The sequence below is a fragment of the Nannobrachium achirus genome, assembly GCF_963921795.1.
Source record: "Nannobrachium achirus genome assembly, chromosome: 18".
NCBI classification, from domain to species: domain Eukaryota; kingdom Metazoa; phylum Chordata; class Actinopteri; order Myctophiformes; family Myctophidae; genus Nannobrachium; species Nannobrachium achirus.
Window position 1 is genome coordinate 53083527 of NC_137825.1, and position 18740 is coordinate 53102266.

At 41.5% G+C, this 18740-nt stretch overlaps 1 protein-coding gene across 1 annotated transcript in view; it reads right to left on the reverse strand.

Annotated features, from left to right (window-relative positions):
* The window catches only part of crhr1 (corticotropin releasing hormone receptor 1), a gene marked incomplete at both ends in the record, with an annotated part of 198324 nt that overhangs the window by 88270 nt on the left and 91314 nt on the right, over positions 1-18740 (reverse strand). The window contains one exon of the mRNA XM_080747505.1: positions 298-404. Within this exon, the coding sequence (XP_080603631.1) occupies positions 298-404 (107 nt within the window). The remainder of the gene's footprint in view (positions 1-297; positions 405-18740) is intronic.

Sequence of the window (18740 nt, forward strand, 5' to 3'; positions counted from 1 at the left end):
ATTCCAGAGATCTTGAAGTTGTGTGAATGTCAGCCTCTGTGGGGGGTATTCATATGCAAATATAGTGGCTAAAACTAGTGAAAACAGCTGATCAACAAGCACACAACGCCTCGCAGCGCGAGGCGTTGTGTGCTTGTTGATCGGCTATTTTCACTAGTTTTGTGCGACAGTCTTGTATGATGAAGCAGAGCTTTACTTTTTTACGAAAAAGGCATGAGACTTGGAGATACGAGGTTTCTGCCCGACGGTGACGATAAGAACGTAAAAACCACCGCCAGCGGAACGACCGTCACTTACCTCAGACACAGGAAGAGGAAGAACGCAACGAGCAGAGCCACCAGGGAGATGCAGTGACCCAGGAAGTTGATGATGACAGCTATCTGGTAGTGCATCTTGCCTTTTTTCTGGAAAACAAAAAAAGAATGAGAGAGAGAGAGAGAGAGAGAGTTGCGTGAGTTTTTAGGACATATTTCTTGTCAGTTACTTCACCGTCATAATTCGAAGCAAAATCGATAGCAAAATCGATAATCCAACGTCCCATTCGTCCGACGGTGCATTAGTCCGACGGTGGTTAGGGTTAGGCTTAGAGTTAGGCTTAGGGTTAGGGTTAGGTTTAGGCATAGTTTTACTGAGGTTAGGGTTAGGTTTAGGCATAGTTTTACTGAGGTTAGGGTTAGGTATCATGGCATTGGACTATGGTACCATAATTCTATTCTAAAACTGAAACTGCTTTTTGGTCCTCACAGGGGATAAGGCTGAAGTCCAAATATGGACCAGACAGACACTCTATAGTAACTAGTACTATCAGAACATACTGTAGGTGCTCTAACTTTCTCATGTCAAGGACTCCCAAAAATGTACTTGTTTGGCCGCTGCTCCCCAAATATTTTGTTTCAAGGACCCCCAGAAGCAAAGATTTGTGTTAAAAATGTTATATATTCAAGATTTGCATCAATTGTCAAGATATTTCCAAACTAGCAGATCTACAAGCTCATAGTGTGGCACGAAGTGACGCGCTATGAGCTTGTAGATCTTCTCTTTGTCTAAAGTGGTTAAATTCTAAGATGACACAGACGCGTTCAAGATACTGGAATGCTTCAGGGACTTTGAGAAGATTCCAAATCCCTTTCATTCGATTTTGGGAATAAAGCTATTTTACAATTTGAAACGTACACGCACACGCGCACACACGCACGCACGCACACACACACACACACACACACACACACACACACACACACACACACACACACACACACACACACACACACACACACACACACACACACACACACACACACACACACACACACACACACACACACACACACACTCACACACTCACTCTCTCTCTCTCTCTCTCTCTCTGTGTAGCTAAAGGTATTATTACCAGCAGAACAAGGTCACGTCCATGTCCCAATCAGTGCTCTAAGATCACTGTCTGTGACACCGATATCCACTGTAATTGGATTTCCCCCTTCCAGCCATCAACACTGATCTGTGTGTGTATCTATGGAACCGATCCCATGGCTATGCCCAGATTAAACATGTGCACCTTTAATTCCACTGTTCCAGCGAAATCCCCCTCTTGTCTCCCATTCATTAAGCCAGCAAGACCGGGAACGCCTAGATCTGAACCACTTTAACCAGTATTTTATCGTTGTTGTTGTCAGGCGGAAACCTCGTATCTACAAGTTTCAGATTTGTGCGTTCTTTCGCAAAGTAAAGCCCTGCTTCATCATACAAGGCTGTCGCACAAAAGTAGTGAAAACAGCCGATCTACAAGCACACAACGTCTCGCGTGGAGCAAGATGAAAAAATCAAAGGAAGCCTCCGCACACTCGAGACAACTCAAGTTCTTTATTTTCAGTTAAAGTGCAAGCTTTCGGTCATAGACCTTCTTCAGGCATTGACTTGCTTTAATTATTTTAAAAAAATTAGCAGATATTCAAGCTCATGAGCTTGTAGATCTGCTATTTTTGAAAAGACGTGAAAATGTGTGCAAATCTTTGAATATACATTCTTTTAAAGCAAACATTTTTTAACTCAAATCTATATTGAAAAATAGCAGATATTCAAGCACATGAGCTTGTAGATCTGCTATTTTTGAAGAAAAACAAACTTGAAAATGTGTGCAAATCTTTACATTCTTTTAAAAGTGAACATTTTTAATTCAAATCCTTGCTTCTATTTTGAGATGGGGGTCCGTGGCCAAATACATATCATTCTGGGGGGTCCCTGAAATGAAAATGATTGAGAAGCACATTTTCGGGATTCTTCAAAAATAGCCGATCTACGAGCTCGCAGCGCGGCACTCGGTGCCGCGCTGTGAGCTTGTATATCGGCTGTTTTTCAATAGCTAAAGCATAAAATGATGTGTCTAACGTGACACTGATACGTTCCCGGCCTTTAATGGGTTAAATGCTGCTGCTGTACTGGAGCTCTCGGCCTCTGTTCTCGGGATTTGGAGAGCGTGACGGAAGCCGGCGCGCTCTCATGCAGCTCCATGCCAACGATGCACAACAACTTTACCATTTTCGGGAGCCGGGGAGGGCCACCGCACTGCGGTTGTCTGCTTGGTATGTCAAACTAAGGCCATGGCTACACAGAGCTGGATTTTTCACATATTCCGGTTTTTCAGATATCCACATAGAAAAAATATCTAGGTCCACACGGAGCTGGATATTTCATATATCCCGGTTTTTCAGATAATCCACATAGAAAAATATCTAGGTCCACACGACAAAGATATCTAGGTCTAACAAGCACACACACAGTAAAGTCTTCAGAGATATCTGGGTTCCCTGTCTACACGGATCCAGTGAATCGGATATTTTTCAATCTCTCCACTTATTTATACGGATTCAAAAATATCCAGTTTCGCGGCCGAAATATACAGCTTTGTGTGGCTGCAAGCCCCAACAGCACCAAAAAATGTCTAGATTCAGAAATATCCAGCTTCATGTAGCCGGCACCTAAATGGCAGTTGTGCAACAGCGTCGATTTCTACAGGACGTTTTGATGTAGTTTTAGTCATAGTCTTTTGAATCAAATGTCATTTTGTTTTAGTCGCATTTTAGTCATCTGAAATGTTTCAGTTTTAGTCGTTTTAGTCGACTAAATATCATCATATCATCAAGGTTTTAGTCCACTAGATGTGCAGTTGATTTTGTCGACAAAATTTTTTATTTTTTACACTTGGTTGCATGCTGACAATAGCAGACCTACGAGCTCACGATGTGTCGCAGCGACCAAACAAATGACTTGAAAAAAGTTCTACTGGATCTCTTCTCCACTAGTCGCTAACATTTTGGTCTAGTTTTTATTTGTTAACGAAATAGTCAATATATTTAGTCTTTATTCCTCATAGCTAAGTTTCGGTTTCGTTTTCATCAGTGAAAAAAGGTAGTCATAGTTTTGACGAATTGTGTAACTGTGTATAATAATGAATTGCATTTTTATAGCGCTTTTCTAAGCAAGTTGCGAACTCAAAGTGCTTACAATGGTTCATTCATTCATACATTGGGAGGTGAAGCGGCGAACAGTCGACGCCAGCGTCCTCACTTCCCACATTCACACACCAATGGTGGCAACTGACCAGCTAACACCATTGGAGGCAACGTGGGGTTCAGTGTCTTGCCCAAGGACACTTCGACATGTAGACAGGAGTAGCCGGGATGTGAACCGCCGACCCACGGACCATTGGCCACCCCGCTCTACTTCCTGAGCCACAGCCGCCCATAAGACCATAGACTGTAGAAAAATATGGACGAAGCGAAGCCATTGGTTTCTATGCAGCGCAAATGGCCCTTTCTACCCCTTGGAATGAGTGTCGCCATCATAGAATTAGTAAAGGCATCAGAGATGCTATTGGCTGCCAACGGTCACGTGCAACGCAGGGATACATGGGAGAATGTGGTCGAAGCCTCCCGAAATACAGCACACGAAGAAGAGCACAGCCGGCAGTTTAGTTGGCCACGCCCCCCGCAACTTTATCATTTATTTTAAAATACATTGGACCACATTTCGACAAAACGAATATGATGGTGATTGAAAGGCAATTTGTAACTAGCGATAGGAACCATACAGTATACATGAAAATGTTAATTAAGGTTAGAAAACGAAAGGGGAAAATGAATGGGATCCAATGGAGGGCAATTCTTTTTGCGATCGGCCGGGGGGGGAAAATCATAGGAAGTTTTAGTTCCGTATTGGAGTCATTTTAAATCGGCAGAACTATGCCCCTCTATAAGACTGGCTGATAGAAAAAACAAATAAATAATAATAAGTCTCTGTTGAGCCACATGGGCTCTCAAATCCTGCCGGAGACATGCTGGATCTCTCCCTGCTGCTAATCTGTCTACAAAAAAAAAAAACGTGTCTGAAAAAAAAATGTCGAATAAAAATTCAAGGTTCAAGGTTTTGATTAAATATTTATGTATGTGTTAGAACAGCGGCTCTCAACCTTTTCTGGATTCAGGGTCCACTTGATTTTTTATTTTTATTTTTTCGCAGCCCACCCGTCAGACCACCCCAGTTGGTCAGCAGCACGAAGCCAGTTTATCTATACTATAATTTTGCGAATGTCTGTCTGTCTGTCTGTCTGTCTGTCTGTCCCAGCGTTTCTCCTCGGTGGCTGGAGCAATTGATCTGAAATCGCATCACCATCAGCATATGAACACACCTGACATAACTGTGAAGGCCGTTTGTCACTTTCACAAATCGTATGCTGTATATTAGCATTTTTATGGTGCATCTATATCTATTCTGCATCTAGCATGAGGCATATCTATTCTGCATCTAGCATGAGGCAACATGTTTAACCAGCTGTGTGTGTGTGTGTGTGTGTGTGTGTGTGTGTGTGTGTGTGTGTGTGTGTGTGTGTGTGTGTGTGTGTGTGTGCGCAGGCAGGCGGGTGTGTGCGCGGGCGGGCTGGGGGGGGGGGGGGGGGGGGGGGAAGCCATTAAACGAAACGGGTATTTCTTACATTGATGCTCCTACATATTATCATGCAAGCACCAGTTAAAGTTACTTTCCATCCCTCATATACTGTATGCACAGTGCACATCCCATAACCCACACACTGCACATCATTTTGGAGCTCATATCTTTGAACGGGTAAGGGCTAGTTTGAATAATCGATCAAGCGACTGTGTTCCAGCTTGGATCGATTGGAAGGTAGTATAATTGAAGTTGCTATGCATCTAGTAAGGGGAAAATCTGCAAAGTAAATCGTTAACAAGAAATGTCTTCACCAATGTGTTTCTAAAGATGTGTAATAATATGTACTAAAAGGTTGAAATTCAACTCCCGGGGGAAACCTCATAAAAAAAATTATTCGTGTTTGTGTCCCATTAACTTTACTATACAGGGGGGAAAAAAATGCTTTAAGTATCATGTGAGGGGTCAAACTAGGGTTTTTTCATGATGCTGAATCCATTGCAAGCATGTGTTTTGCACAAAAAACATTCCGTGGGCTACAAATGGCCCCCACAAAACGGTGAAAAGTGATGATTCATCACTAAACGATCGTTTTGTGGGTCCGTCAGTTTTTTTATGAGGTTTCCCCCAGGAGTTGAATTTCAACCTTTTAGTACATATTATTACACACCTTTAGAAACACATTGGTGAAGACATTTCTTGGTAACGATTTACTTTGCAAGTTTGCAGATTGTTCAAATATCTTATAAAATCCCCTTACTACAATGAAAACACATTTTTACAAGGTTTTAAAGAAGAAATACTTTAAAAATATATGTTTTGAATTGATATTAAGATCATTGTTAGCCAAAAGACAAGATGAACTAAAAGGAACAAATCGTCACTGTCGGGCAGAAACCTCGTAACTCCAGATTTCAAATGTGTATGTTTTTTTCATAAAGTAAAGCCCTGCTTCATCATCATACGAGGCTGTCGTACAAGACTAGTGAAAATAGCAGATTTACAAGCACACAACGCCTCGCAGCGCGAGGTGTTGTGTGCTTGTCGATCGTCTATTTTCACTACTATGAATCGTTTTTAAAAATGATAAATACAAAACGGACCGTTTTGGACATACAAGGTTTCCACCCGACAACAATGAAATATCGAAACGCCGGATTTAAAGTGCTTTCGACTGTAAGCATCTCTCTGGACGACGGATTCCTCTTTTTTTTTTCTTCAGATGTGCGTTTGATTTCGTGCGATGAAATAAACGAGTGGGTGCAGGGGTTGCGGCGGAGAGATCCTGAGTGGGAGGGATTTCTCCTCTCCTCGCCGAGTTTCTCTTTCAAGTCGAGCTCGTATCGATCCGGCTTTTTCCACCCCGCGCGCCACTTGGGACGAGCGCCCGAGCAAATCAAACACCTACTTGGAAAGTTTGTTTCGCCGAAAAAAGGAAAACAAAAAACTCTTTTATTGAGCGGGCGGCTTAGTGTTGTTTACCCACAGACACAGTGGAAGATGTATTTTATGTTTTAAGGGGATAGATAGTCTATAGACTAGAATGTAAACAAAGTGTCGGTCTGACAATGGCCAAAATGATTATTTTATCATTATTTTACGCTTTTTGTGGTCATTTTTGAATAGAAACACATACATGAAGCTTATTTTTTTATAAAATATTTTTGAAACATTATTTTTATTTTAGCATCCATTTGTCAAGAAAATTTTGACTATAGCTCCTTTAACAGTAAAAAAAAATTGCAGATATACACGGTGCCGCGCTGTGAGCTTGTAGATCTGCTATTTTTGAGAAATCATGATTTTTTGTGAGGGCAAATCTTTGAATATATCTGTTTTAAAGCGAACATTTGTAACTCAACTATTTGCTTCTGTTCCCTGATACAAAATATTTTGAGACGGCATATGTTTCTAGGGGTCCTTGAAAGGGAAATGTTTGAGCACCACTGATCATAGAAACATGCGTTTTTCAAAAACCCTCGAAGGATTTAGAAGACATTTATAGAATCGGTTCAAAAATATTCAAAGACTACGTTTTTTTTTTTTATATTTAGTTTTTTCCAAAAGAAGAAACTTCATCATTTCATCAGTAATCATTCCATGACAATCTTTTTGTTCAATGGGCCTTATAGATTGGAAATGTGACTGTTTTCTGTGTGTTTCCTTAATATTTAGACTACTCATTTAATGTGTTACAAAACAAACAACTAAACATCCAAAATAGCACTGTCATTTTTAGCTTGCGGTCCATGGACTTTTTGTATTTTGCCATCTTAAAGGAGTAGTTCACCCCCAAAATGACTTTTTTTTTCTATTGATTAGTCACACCATGGAGACTAGAGTTCAATAATATTTTTTGGTTTTTGTCACATTCCTAAGACAAAAAATTGATTCGAGTAATTTACCCCATTGATTCCGGATGGGGACCCGTTTCGAAACAGGTCCCCATCCGGAACGAATGGGGGTAAATTTATTGTTAACACATTTTTGTCTTAGGAATGCGACAAAAAACTAAAAATATTATTGAACTCTAGTCTCCATGGTGTGACTAATCAATAGAAAAAAAGTCATTTTGGGGGTGAACTACTCCTTTAAGTTGAGTAGCCCCGGGGTAAAGTAATAATGCGTAAATCTGAGAGTGTTAAATGCACTCTTGCGGGTCGATTCCTGGAATTACAAACGGATACATGAACAAAGAGGATTTTACTGCATTGGGTGAGAAGACATGTGATCTGATGTCCCCTTCTCACCCACTCCAGTGTGTTACTGTACATGGTTGGTTGCACACCGTTTAGCACAAGGTTAAGTGACCCCCACCTCCAACAGTCCATGTGACCTAGTTTTCCCACAGCGATTCTCAAACCTGTTGGGCCGGTAGAGATGGGATTTATGGTTCTTTGAAGTGAGCCGGATCTCTGGGAACCGTTCCTTTCAAAGAGCCGTTCAAAAGACTGGTTCATTCTAGTTACTAGTTACTTAGTTTGTAGATTTTGATTTTAATTACAAATAACTCGGACATATGGTACATACCTGCCTTTTTATTTTTCTTAATTTTACTCATTGGAAAACCTGTGAAACAGGACATTCTGCATAATGAGTACGTTCTAATATTGGTACTTTATGTACATTTTGATAGCAATTAGGGATGGGCCGAAAGCAAAATTCTTGGCCGAAACCGAATACCGAATACTGGAAACATTCCACCGAATACCGAATACCGAATAGCCGAATAATACATGTATATAATTTATTTTGTATAATAAATGTTTGTACCATTGCTGTACCTTTGTTGTAAAGCTACCTGATTATGGCAAACCCTAACTTAAATAATAATCACCATATGGTTCCATAAAACATTTATTTCTCACTTTTGAATGCACACATAACAAAATAAAATATTTTCTCTTTGCAATGTTAGCATAAAACAAAGTCAAAATAGTGCAACTATTTCTGTAGTATCCTACAGAGATAAAAGTGCATCAGAACAAGGTGCTTAAAACTGCAGAATGATCTAGGCCTACAACAAAATATTATTGTAAACACAAGGGCTGTAACAGCCAGGCCTTCAACAACAAATGCACATACTGTATGTTGCAAAATGATCTAGGGCCCAGGGGTCCTCAAATACAAATCTTGAAGGTCCAGAAATATTTTTTTGAAACAGGTCCAAGTCCGAAAAAAAGGCGAAGGCGAAATAAGGCGGATACATTTATACAGTATGTACTGTATGTATGTATGTTTATTATAATCATTAGAATTGTTTATTTTAATTATTATTATTATTATTTGGAACTTTGGAAATCTCAGTTGGAACTGTTACCCCTGCTACCTGATGCTGGATAAGCGGTTGAAGATGGATGGATGGATGAATGTATAATTATTTATGCATGTAGAGTAGGCTACATTATTTACATTTATTGTGTAGCAATAAAACACTGGCTTATAGTTTAATTATTGGAAACTAAAGAGCATAAATGCAATATTAGGCTTGTCGTTCAGAATGGAAAATAAAGTGGAACTTAGCGTGAGGGGGAGAGGATTACTTGACATTCAGTTAGTTGACACACGTACTGCACAAGCCAGACTGACTGTGCTGATTGACTATGTCAAATGACCAGTCAAATCAGGGTCAACGAGTCATAGTTATTAACCTAACACAGCCTAGGATAGCTGGCAATAATATGCGACGACACATCACATTGTTAAAGACGCATGATCACGCATCGCGAGTTTCGCGACCATTTCTCGTCTAATGCAAGCAGTTGGAGCCTTACATCGTGGATATTAATGTGTTGCTGTTGTCCTCTCCAATTGAACAGCCAAAGGTAGAAGATCTCTAAGTTATTAATCCAGTGGGAGCAATGGTTTCCAAGAGGTTTTAGCAACTTTTTTAAGGCAGCGAGCGGCATGAGTGTGTGGAGAGGAGAGGAGAGGGGAGGGGGGGGAGCAGCATGGAGAGCAGACTGCGTCGGAGACTCGGAGGGAAGGAAAACCTTTGATCTACAAGCCCACAGCACGTTGCACCCGCGACGCTTTGTGGGCTTGCAAATTGGCGTAGGGGTGTGTCTTGTGAGCCTGTGTATGTGTTTGAGCGAATGAGCACAATCAGCACATACACACCCACGCACACACAAACACACATCACACACAGTCAGTCCGATCGTCGTCAGATACAACTGTGCGGAGATTTCTCAGAAATGTGCCGCGGTCCGGACATGGACTGCGGTCCGCCTATTGAGGACCCCTGACCCTGTCCTTCACACTATTCGGTGCTCAACTATTCGGTTTTAAAAGCTATCCAGCCGAAAACCGAAAATGCATTTTTAGCCATTTTCGGCCGAAAATTTTCGGTGCCGAATATTCGGCCTCATCCCTAATAGCAATACTTTTTTACTTTTACTCAAGTACATTAACATTCCCAACTTCTACTTGATTGCAGTATTGATATTTTTACTTAAGTAAAGAAATTGAGTACTTCTCCCACCACTGTTCATTAGAAAGGAACGGCTCCCTACTGTGAACAGAATCCTATCGTTCATTTCAAATAGCCGTTCAAAAGACTCGATTCGTTCGCGAACGTCCCACCTCTATGGGCCGGGGCCTCTAACAGGTCCATTTTGTTCCATTTGTCTCTCAGAGTTAACTCTTTTACTGCTTCGGACGTTCCCGTTTCCAATTTTGACCCTAGCTCGCTGCCAATACGAATGCTCGTTCATTTACTTACTTTTGATGACTGTAAGCTGATAACTGGTCGTGCCGCCGTGTACAGTAAAAACATCTCCCGTAACGCTGCTCTAAAATTTCCACCGCCCGTAAACAATAATGGAGTCCCAAATCACTTCCTGGCTGTTTTCTGTGGATCTGATCTAGAAATGCATTTATATGCTCTGAATGGATGGCAAGCAGAGCGGCCCAATTCACATTCATTTTTTGCATAAGGCTGCCCTCTGCCGCCAGCTTGGCTAAAGTACACATATAATAGATCCAATGAAAAAAAATCGTTTGGAAATAATCAATAGATCTTTTTCTATAACATCGCAAAGGTAAGCTGCTTTTTGCTGGCACCAGCCCCAATAAATAAATAATAAATCTGGCAGTAGAACTGTTAAATTAAAGGGATATTTCACTTTCAAACAACATTTTTGTTCTTCTAATCAGGCTTTTATCTTAATTTGCTTGATTCAATATTTAGATATTTGATATATATGTTATCAGGCCTTCCTCCTGCAGGACGCCTCCCCACACACACCCATTGTAACTTCAAACTCCATTATAACCATGATAAATTCATCAAAAACACCCATTATTTTTTCTGGTGACTCATAATACCCTCCTAATACGTGAGGAGGCTGTGTTTTTTCGATAACTTTTTTTCATTTAATTGTAATCTTTTGTTATTGTATTAACTTTCCCAAAGAATTATTACAAATACATGAAAAGGGTAATCCTACATCAAAAAAGCACAGCCTGCTTACGTATTAGGAGGGTAGTATAAGTCACCAGGAAAAAATAAATGGGTGTTTTTGATGAATCTATCATGGTTAAAATGGAGTTTGAAGTTACAATGGGTGTGTATGGGACCTTATAGCATTTACATCAAATAACTAAATACTGAATCAAGCTAATTAAAATCTGTTCAGGGTGTTCATAAAAGCCCGATTAGACAATAAAATGACCAAGTGAAATATTCCTTTAACGTTGATTTTACACTGGGGTAATGTGAACCGACTTTCGTGAACGGGAGGTAAAGTGATAAATACAAATACATTTCAGCCAATCAAACAAAGCTATACTGGGGAAATTAGAAGAGGAATACTGGTATGGCCACCTTTGGCAAACCCTGATCTACAGTCAGGGGCGTCACAGCAAATTCTGGGCCCTGGGTACAAGGATTCACTGCGGGCCCCCCATGAATGTTAACTATTGAAAAATAGCAGATATACAAGCTCACAGCGCGGCACCGAGTGCCACGCTGCGAGCTTGTAGATCTGCTATTTTTGAAAAATCGTGAAAATGTGTGCCAAGAAACCTATGTTTTCACGTCAGTGATGCTCAAACTTTTTCATGTGAAGGACCCCCCATCTCAAAATATTTAGTTCCAGGGACCCCCCAGAAGCAAAATTTGAGTTACAAATGTTCACTTAAAAAATACATATATTCAAAGATTTGCGCACATTTTCACAACTTTTCAAAAATAGCAGATCTACAAGCTCGCAGCGCGGCACTCGGTGCCGCGCTGTGAGCTTGTATATCTGCTATTTTTCAATAGCTAAAATTACTAGGGCCCCTCCACCTTGGGCCCCAGTAACTCAGTCCCACTTTCCTACCCCTTGTGACACCATTATTCACAGAAGAATTATGCTGCTGCGTCAAAGTCTGTCTCTGGCCAGGCCTCACTGGGTCTTGCTGCTTGCCCACGCGTCGATACCAGATATGTCTGTAATCCCGCGCTATCAGCCAGCTTAATCTCTGCTGGCGTCTTGGTCTTTTGCTCGCGCGTGGCCACAAGCCCAGGTCTAGCACGCTAATAGAAGAGGGGACCATAATCAATTAAAGCGGTAACACCTGCCGATTAACCAACCCTGGCTCTGCACCCCGTGAGTCACTCCCCGCTATCTCCACCCTGCAGAAAAGGTCAAACCACACACCCCTAGCAGTCTGCTGATTGGAGGCCTCACTATTATCAAATGAATGATTCATACTTATTATATTCTACAGTATAGCCTAATCTTAAAGGGGCCCCACCATGCTTTTCAAAATATATATTTTATATAAATATTGGTTCATAATGCGGTTTTATACTAACCTGACTGCGCCAGATGGTGGCAGTAGTGCGTACCGCCCTACTTTACCATCTGAGGTTGCTCGGGGAGAGTTGATAACACTCGTAAAGTCCCGGTCCGGACGAATCAGCGGCAGCTACGGGCGGGCTCTGAGCGGCTCTGAGCCAATAGAGTCTGATTGCAGACCACGTGGAAACCCAGGAGGCGGATTCTGGGTGTAACGTCATGCAGACAGGCCAATATGAGTGGTTGGAGTCGGCACTCCCAGACTGTGATAGAGAGACGGCCCCATCCAATCACCTGCTAAAGAATTTGAAAAAATGGCCCGCCCCTTACATCGGGTCTGCTCGAGCAATCCCAGATGGTAAGCAGAGCGGTATGCAGCCAGGCATACGCACTGCTGCCACCATCTGGCGCAGTCAGGTTAGTTTTATACAGGTTTTAGCCGGATATTTAAATTTCATGTTCTGTCTGTCTCTAATTCCAAGCCATTTCAGATGCAATACCAAGATGCCCTTTGTTGGCAACGGGGCGCTGTCTTTGGGCTAAAATTGGAATGACACAGAGCATGGTACAACAATGAGAACCATGTAGAGTCAATCCATTCAAGCCAATTTTAGTACCACTTTACCTCATGGTTCCACCTCATATAGATATATATATATATATAGTCTCGATAGAATATAGCCTCCCAAAAAGTACCGCCCCCTTCTCCCCCAATAGGAAATGAGCCCCTTTGTGACATAAACAAGGGCCCGATTTCAAAAGAGTACCGTTCAGACACGCCCGTTCAGAAAATCAATTAAATGAAAGGCAAGGTTTATTTTTTTCACTGGCAAGACCAAAAATAAAATGAAAAAAATGAAAGATTTGAAATTCATGGTGGGGCCCCTTTAATTAAGCTGTATTGTTGATACATGTCCAAACTTATATGGAGAACGGGGACGCATCGCTCATAGAGCATCGCAGTTGAAGCCCCACCCCGTCCTCACTCTGGTGTCGGAAGCGTTTTCCGCATTCATTTCTTCCATAGACGTTTCATAAAGTATTTATTTAAACGTTTTAAAGCCTTGGACAAAGCCACCTCGGCTGGAGAGGGATCATGTCAATATTTACATTTTTTTGAATGCAAAGATTAATTAGAAAGCTGAAAAAAGGGCAGGGTACAAGACTGTGTACATCATTATTTTTTTAAATTGAGGAAACTACACTCCCAGAATGCATTGCGAATGTTGTTGTTGTTTCCTGAAATATAGCCCTTAAATCACGCTCAGTTTAGTTATCCAGGCCAGCATATGGCCTGAAATGTAGTGATTGTCATCTCTGTGGACGCTCTTATCGTCATCCTTAACATAGTGCATCATATTTGTAAAAGAAAGACGATCGCTCACGGAGTTCTGCTGATGTGCAATAATCCGCCGGGAAGACAGGGGGCAGTAGCTACTTCCGCGGTAACCGCAAGATATGTGAAAGAAGAAGAAGCTAGACCAACCACAGACGTCGATTTCACCGGATGTACATGTTTAGCAGTATGGGAATTGCAGTTCTTCTCCGTGCGATCTTGATTAAAACGTGTTTTTACTAAAACTAGAGTGATTGTGTACATACTCGGGGGTTCTACAGGAGCATATAGAACCATTTTACAACCACCAGCCTAGTGGTAAGTGTACATTGAATTGCTACGACTTTGTGGCTGATAATGAAAAACCCTATGGTGAAAATTAATGGAAAATGGACTTCCGACACCTCACTGCGATGCTCTATTGTGCTGTGATGGAAGCTGGAACAATCTTTACCACGACATGAAATGGGCAATTATAATCAAACCAATGGATTTGTTTTTTGTTTGAGTCAAATTAAGGTGGGCTACAAGAGAAATGTGACATGGAGGGAGTTTTACCGTGAGACAAGAATCCATGCATAGTTTTTTACATTGTGTTTTCGGTAGTCGTAAACAGTCTGCCTTCCCTTCACTACCAAATGAATCGCCCGTTTACAGCTTGACTCATTATCATTTTTAATCAATTAAAGTTACATCGTGTGATTAAACGTGTTAGTAGGGCAGGAGAGAGGCTCCAACAGCACCTGAACGACATGTTTTCGAAACCTGTTTTCTTTTAGAACCCTTATGTCTAGTTATGATTTATTCTTGTTGCACGGCAACAAGAAGGAATCATAACTATAGACACCATAAGGGTCCTAAAAAAACATACAGTATAACACAGAGCAACGGCAAGTCTAAAGCACTAGAGGTTTGCGGGCCTTCGGCAAAAAGTTTTTTGAGAAAAAAAAATGTTTGAGAAAAAAAAAATTGAGAAAAAAAATTTGTTGAGAAAAACATTTTTTTGAGAAAAAAAGTTTTTTGAGAAAAAAAAAATTTCAGAAAAAGAAATTTTTGAGAAAAAAAATTTTTTGAGAAAAAAAAATTAGGATAAAAAAGTTTTGAAAAAAATAAGAAATAAAACGTATTGGTGATGTGTGCGTCTCTCTCTGTGCATTTCCCCCCCCCCCCCCCCCCAAAGTGTGCGTCTCTCTCTGTGAAGTCCGTTGACTGTGGACTGCCCTGTGCCCTGTGCCTATGCTCGAGTGTGGGCGTGTCTCAAAGTCCGTTGACTGTCCTGTGTCCGTTGACTGTGGGCTGCCCTGTGTCCTGTGCCCTGTGACAAAGTGGGCTGCGGCCTTAAGCCAATTGTAAATATAAGATAGGCAAACTCTGAAGCAGAGGCACTGTGGTGTCTGTCTGCGGGTCAGACGGTCAGTGTGAATGTTACAGGCAACTTGCAGATGTATGCATTCCAAAGTAACAAGTAACTAAAGTTTTCAAATAATTGTAGTGGAGTGAAAGTACAATATTTGCCTCTGAGATGTATACTAGAGTAGAAGTAAAAGTATTTCAAATTGGAAATACTTCAGTAAAGTAAGAAGTACCTGAAGATTGTACGTAAGATATTAGATTTTTTTTAAAGTGGGAGGGACATGCCCAAAACAGCTGAATCAAATTAGCACAATTGTTTGATGATGTCAAGTAAACCTACCTTTGATTACCCAATCAAATTCATTTATCGCAGTTACTGTACTGAAAGTAGTACTTTCTTTCATTTGATTGGCTAATATGGGGGGAGGGGGCGGAGTTGAAAACTACCCTGAGTTCCGAAACTACTCTCACAGAAGCTGTGCGAGGAGAACATGTGACTTTCTAAACCACATTTTAAAACTAGTTGTAGGTGTAAAAATGATATGGAATCCGCAACTTCATGGCATATTTACAGCTAAAAAAGTACAAGTCTTCTACAAAAAAGGTGTCAGAGATTAGTAAGGAGGGTCCAACGCTTCTCCTCCCTGCAGTGCCGTTGCTACCATAACGTGCTATCTCCCTAAGGCCCCCGACTATGTGTCTGCTTTGCTCAGACTCCCGTCTGATCAGCACAGTTGGTTTTTATTTTTTGATTAGGTGTCATGCTCGTTTGAGCGCGGGTAGAGAGCCTATTTCAACCAATCAGGTTGCTCGTTCGGAACTACCTGTTGTATAATCAGTCAGTCAAGCAGGAGGCAAGACGGCCTGTGGCCCGGCCTTTCGCGCTCCGCGACCCGACCGCGGACAGGACAGTTTTCGGAGCTCGCCCTCCCTTCAATTAAGCCGCCTCATTGTCGCACAAAAAACAGCAAAGCAGCTGCGTCTTTTCAATGAAAACTATTTCCGTTTTTCTATTCAACAGCAATCGCTTTCTTTTCTCGTCCCCAATCCCGCGGATTGATTCTGGGTCACAATGTTCCGTCCGCGACCGCTTTGTTCGCGCGTTCGTGTTCGTCCTGAAATGATTACGGAGCACAGCGAGGGACCGCGACTTCAGAGGACATCAGGCAGAGGTGTAAAGTAACTAAGTACATTTACTTAAGTACCGTACTTAGGTACACTTTTGAAGTATTTGTATTTTACTTGAGTATTTCCAATATCCAATACTTGTACTTCGACTCCACTACATCTTGGATCCAAATATTGTACTTTTACTTCACTAAATGTATTTGAAAACTTCTAGTTTACTTGCAGATAAAAATTATAATATTATAAAACATGCATAAAACATACATCAAACCTAAGCTATTTGAAAATAGCCGATCTACAAGCTCACAACGCGTCGCATTGCGACGCGTTGTGAGCTTGTAGATCGGCTATTTTCAAACCTTTTGTACTTTTACTTTTCATACTTTAAGTACATTTTGACGCCAACACTTTCATACTTTTACTCAAGTACATTTTGAATTCCGGACTTGTTGCTTGTAACAGAGTATTTTTACATTGCAGTATTGATACTTTTACTTAAGTAAAATACAAGCACTTTTTCCACCACTGACACCGAGTGCACGCAGGTGGAGAGTGACATGCTTACACAACGTCAGAGAATAAAAAGGTCTATATGGCCGCTCCTCGGGGACGCGGCGGTGACCCGCTGTTCTTTTCAGCCCTCCCGAAACCAAATATGCCCTTCCTGTGCTTTGCATGCACCGCACACTGCCAGGGGGGTTTAATGCTGTTAAGAAAGAAAGCGCTCGGTAGTCAATCCCATTTAGGAACCTCGCTAATTTTCGAAACACTTTGTTGTGCCGAGGCCGTAGGTGGGTAAACACGCTGAGGGATAACAGCTTCTCGCTCGATTGGGGGGCAGGGGGGTGCAGGAGCAGGGTTGGGGGGGTCTGGGGGGGGGGTCTGAGAGCTCAGCAGCCACCACACCAACCACAGCCAGTTGGTCTTGGATTAACGTCACATAGCAGATGGCACTGTTTGCATTCAAGTCCCCCCCCCCCCCCCCCCCCCCACTACCACCACACACACACATGTGTGCATGAACGTGGGCACGCACATTACACCCCCTATCGTGAAACCAAACGAACCCCAACACCTTGGGCGCGATGACGAAAACGTTCATGCTGTAGCAAGTCTCGTACGACTACACATTTTTTTTTAAAAGAGACACATTGCTTATTATAAGCAGACATGACAACACAAGTTCATTCAGAGCCCAGAGCCCAGAACCCCATCTACTGACACTTTAATGCAAGGACACAGGAAAACAAAATATGTTTTTCAGCCTCTATAGCCCCTTTGCCTTTTGTATTATAATTATCATAGTTATACATTAATACTGTATAGTGTATTATAATCACAGTTATAATCCATTATAGTGTCTTATAATTTAGGATAGTTGTAATACAACTTTATATTGTATTATAATCACAGTTAAAAGGGTCAATTAGTTTTTTACAGATAGGGTACTTCTGTGGTGTGGTGCTAAAGCTGCAGTCGAAAAGGGGCTTTTCAGGATATGAACAGGAAGCCAGGGGCGGGGTCAGGAATAAGGTGAATAGACATGAGTCCATTCACATAAAAGGGCCAGCGTTCGCAGCACGCTACAATTAAACTGGCATCAGAGTTGCATAGTTCACAAATGAAGAGAAAACTATAGCATGAGAAAATACATGAACAATTCTAACACATAATCCAGGCCGAAGGCAACACCGATGCGGCTGCCAAATGCAGGGAGGACAGCTGGCAAGGAATCACAGACTGTGTGAATGCATAAGTTAATGGGCTTATTACAGCATTACTGTATCACTGCCCCATCATTAGGGCACGAGTCTATCTGACTCTCCCCCCTTATCCTCCTCCTTCTCCATCAACTTTCTTCTTCCTGTGTGTCAGGGGCGTCAATTGGGTATGGCAGGGGTATGCAGCTGCCATACCCTTGGGTCCAGGGGGAAGAATAAAAGTTACTTTTATAAATCCATGAATGTCTTTTTGTCTATCTGCGCTGGTTATTATGTTGTTAAATTACAGTAGAATAACTACAAATCTAACAAAATGGTCTCTTTAACAAGGTATTATAATTATATTCTCCACACGTGTAATCTCCCCATCTTGACAGAATGGTATATTCCCAGGTTCCGCAGGTCAGCTGCACAGGTGCAATGCATTATTGTTAATTGTGGCACGCTTACTAACAACCGTTCCAGGCTGCCATATCCAGCCCAAGAAACCGTAGAAACCTGTGTAAAAAACTGAAAAAACTATAGTTTTTTTCACACATTGTGAAAATAGCCCATCTACATGCTCACAACAACGCCTCGCAGCGCGAGGCGTTGTGAGCATGTAGATCTGCTATTTTCACAATAGAACCGTGTTATACAAAATGTAATGCCTCTTTTCCATGAGGACTCCCATCTTTGCCATATCCTAGCTTTTGCTGAACTGACGCCACTGCTGTGTGTTGCAAAATGTGTTGAAGTTTCTGTTATCCTCCTAGTCTAGTAGTTTGAAAATGATGGATGCAGGCTTAACTCATTCTGTGCCAAATGCCAAAATGGCTCCAAGGTAGCTGTGCCACGGTTTTGTATGTTTTTCTTTTTTTCTTTTTTTTTATAAAGACACAGTTGTTGTGATTCAGTGGCAAAAAGAATTTTGTCAATCAGACAAATGGTTCCAGAGATAGAGCTGTTTGAATGAAAAAAAGTGTCCATCCA